A 2,061-nucleotide genomic window follows, 5' to 3' on the forward strand; every position below is an offset into this window, starting at 1 on the left:
ATGTTTGTGGGTCTTTTTGGTTGTTTTTTTTTTTGTGTGCTTGTTCCTTTCTTTCAATTACTGGAATAATTCATTTCTGAATCGTCATTAAGTAAGGAAGTGTATTTATCTTTTTTGTGTTTCCTTTGCATATGGAACCAGAAGAGTGTGACCAGCAGGAGGCATAGCAGACAGAATGAGATGACCATTATCCAGAACCCTGAAAAAATGTGAAAATATGAAATTGTAATAAATTTTTAGGAATATCAAAATAAAAAAGTTCACTGTACAGTTATAGATGCAATACTTTGACCCATCATCAGTGTGGTATCATGGGATCATTGGGTGTTTTGGATCATGTAACAGACCCTAATTAAGGGAACAGCACTAGATTGTTTCTCGGTAGACAAAAGCATATGCTTGATCACTCTAGAATATTTTGAAAGCCTATGGAGTCTCGGGCAGATGCATCGCCATCTTCAAATCTCTGGATAGGAACTTACATAAGACAAGCAGCAGAACCACTGATATGTTTGAAATTGCTACTGGAATAAGACAGGGTTGCATCTTGTTGTTGTTTCTGCTCCTGAAAGCAATCGATTTCATCATGCAGAAAGTGATGGATAACACCAATTTTGGAATAACATGGGGACTAGGCAAACTGATGGCTTTGAACTTCACAGATGACTTGGCATTACTAAGCTCTGACAGAGATGCACACTACAGGCCATGACAGTTAGCCTTTACAGTTGGGGAGGATGACAGCAAGTCTGCAGATCAGCGCTGAAAAGAACAAAGCCACGTCAATTGGTGGAGTCCAAGCATAACTTGTCAATCTCAGAAAAGACAAAGGCAAATATGTCAACAAGTTTACATACCTATAATATCATCACCATCATCATGATGATCATCATCATCATTTAATGTCTATTTTCCATGCTGGCATGGGTTAGATGGTTTGACTGGAGCTGGGAAGCTGGGATGGAGTGGGGGCTACCTTAGGCTCTTGTCATCTGTTTTAACATGGTTTCTAGAACTGGATGCCCTTCCTAATGCCAACCACTTTATAGAATGTACTGGGTGCTTTTTATGCAGCACCAGCAATAATAATAATAATAATAATAATAAAGACGGTAATTTTGGTGTGAGAGGAAAATTGATTACACCAACCCCAGAGTTCAATTAGTACTTATTTTATCAACCCCAAATGGATGAAAGGTGAGATTGCCTTTAGCAGGTTTTGATCTCAGAATGTAAAGCAAGAAGAAATGAGACCAAGCACTTTGTTTGATGCCCTAAAGATCCGGTCTGTAACAACAGTCCCTAAAATAGGCACAAGTTTGAAATTTTGTACTTTTAGGGAAGAAGGTTTGTTGACTGCATCAACCTCAGTACTTGATTGGTACTTAATTTTAAGTACCAGTCAGAGGGATGAAAGGCAAAATTAACAGGACTTGAACTCAGAATGTAAACAACTGCAAAAAATTCCACCAGGCATTTTGCCCAATTTTGTCCAACGATTCAAATGATAAAAATAATACAGATAACATTAGCTGTTGAACTAATGTAGTGTTTTCTTCCATAATTAAGTATTTATTTATAGTTGGTTAATTAAACAGATAATGAGCTATTTAATGCACCAGAGATGTTAATAGCCACACATGTATTGCCTATAATGCAGACAGTGCCTGGAGATTATCTAAAGTTAATCAAACATGCTATTATTAAGAAAATCAATAAGCTGTAAGCCTAAAGCCAGTGAGAGAGACACTCATATTGAATCACACTGTACTAAAAATAGCAGCCAAATTATCTCATTCAAGTCATAAACTACTGTCTGAAAAAAATGTAAGGACACATTAGGTAATGCAGTCCTAGATAACTATATACAGTATTGTCCAGGCTTCTCGATACATTGTGCAGTCTTTGTAAGCAAAAGGCTCATTCATAGAATGTCATTTGTTTCCAGTTTTCAGCGAAAAGATTATTGCTTTGACCCTGTTTGGAAAGAGCAAAAGATTATTGCTTTGACCCTGTTTGGAAAGAGCAAAAGATTATTGCTTTGACCCTGTTTGGAAAGAA

General features: G+C 36.9%; 1 protein-coding gene across 1 annotated transcript in view; it reads right to left on the reverse strand.

Annotated features, from left to right (window-relative positions):
• The window catches only part of LOC106873045 (prostatic acid phosphatase), a 24,661-nt gene continuing 22,600 nt past the window's right edge, over positions 1 to 2,061 (reverse strand). The window contains exon 11 of the mRNA XM_014920252.2: positions 1 to 199. Within this exon, the coding sequence (XP_014775738.1) occupies positions 54 to 199 (146 nt within the window). The 3' untranslated portion in view covers positions 1 to 53. The remainder of the gene's footprint in view (positions 200 to 2,061) is intronic.

Source organism: Octopus bimaculoides, chromosome 18 (assembly GCF_001194135.2).
Source record: "Octopus bimaculoides isolate UCB-OBI-ISO-001 chromosome 18, ASM119413v2, whole genome shotgun sequence".
Classification (NCBI taxonomy): domain Eukaryota; kingdom Metazoa; phylum Mollusca; class Cephalopoda; order Octopoda; family Octopodidae; genus Octopus; species Octopus bimaculoides.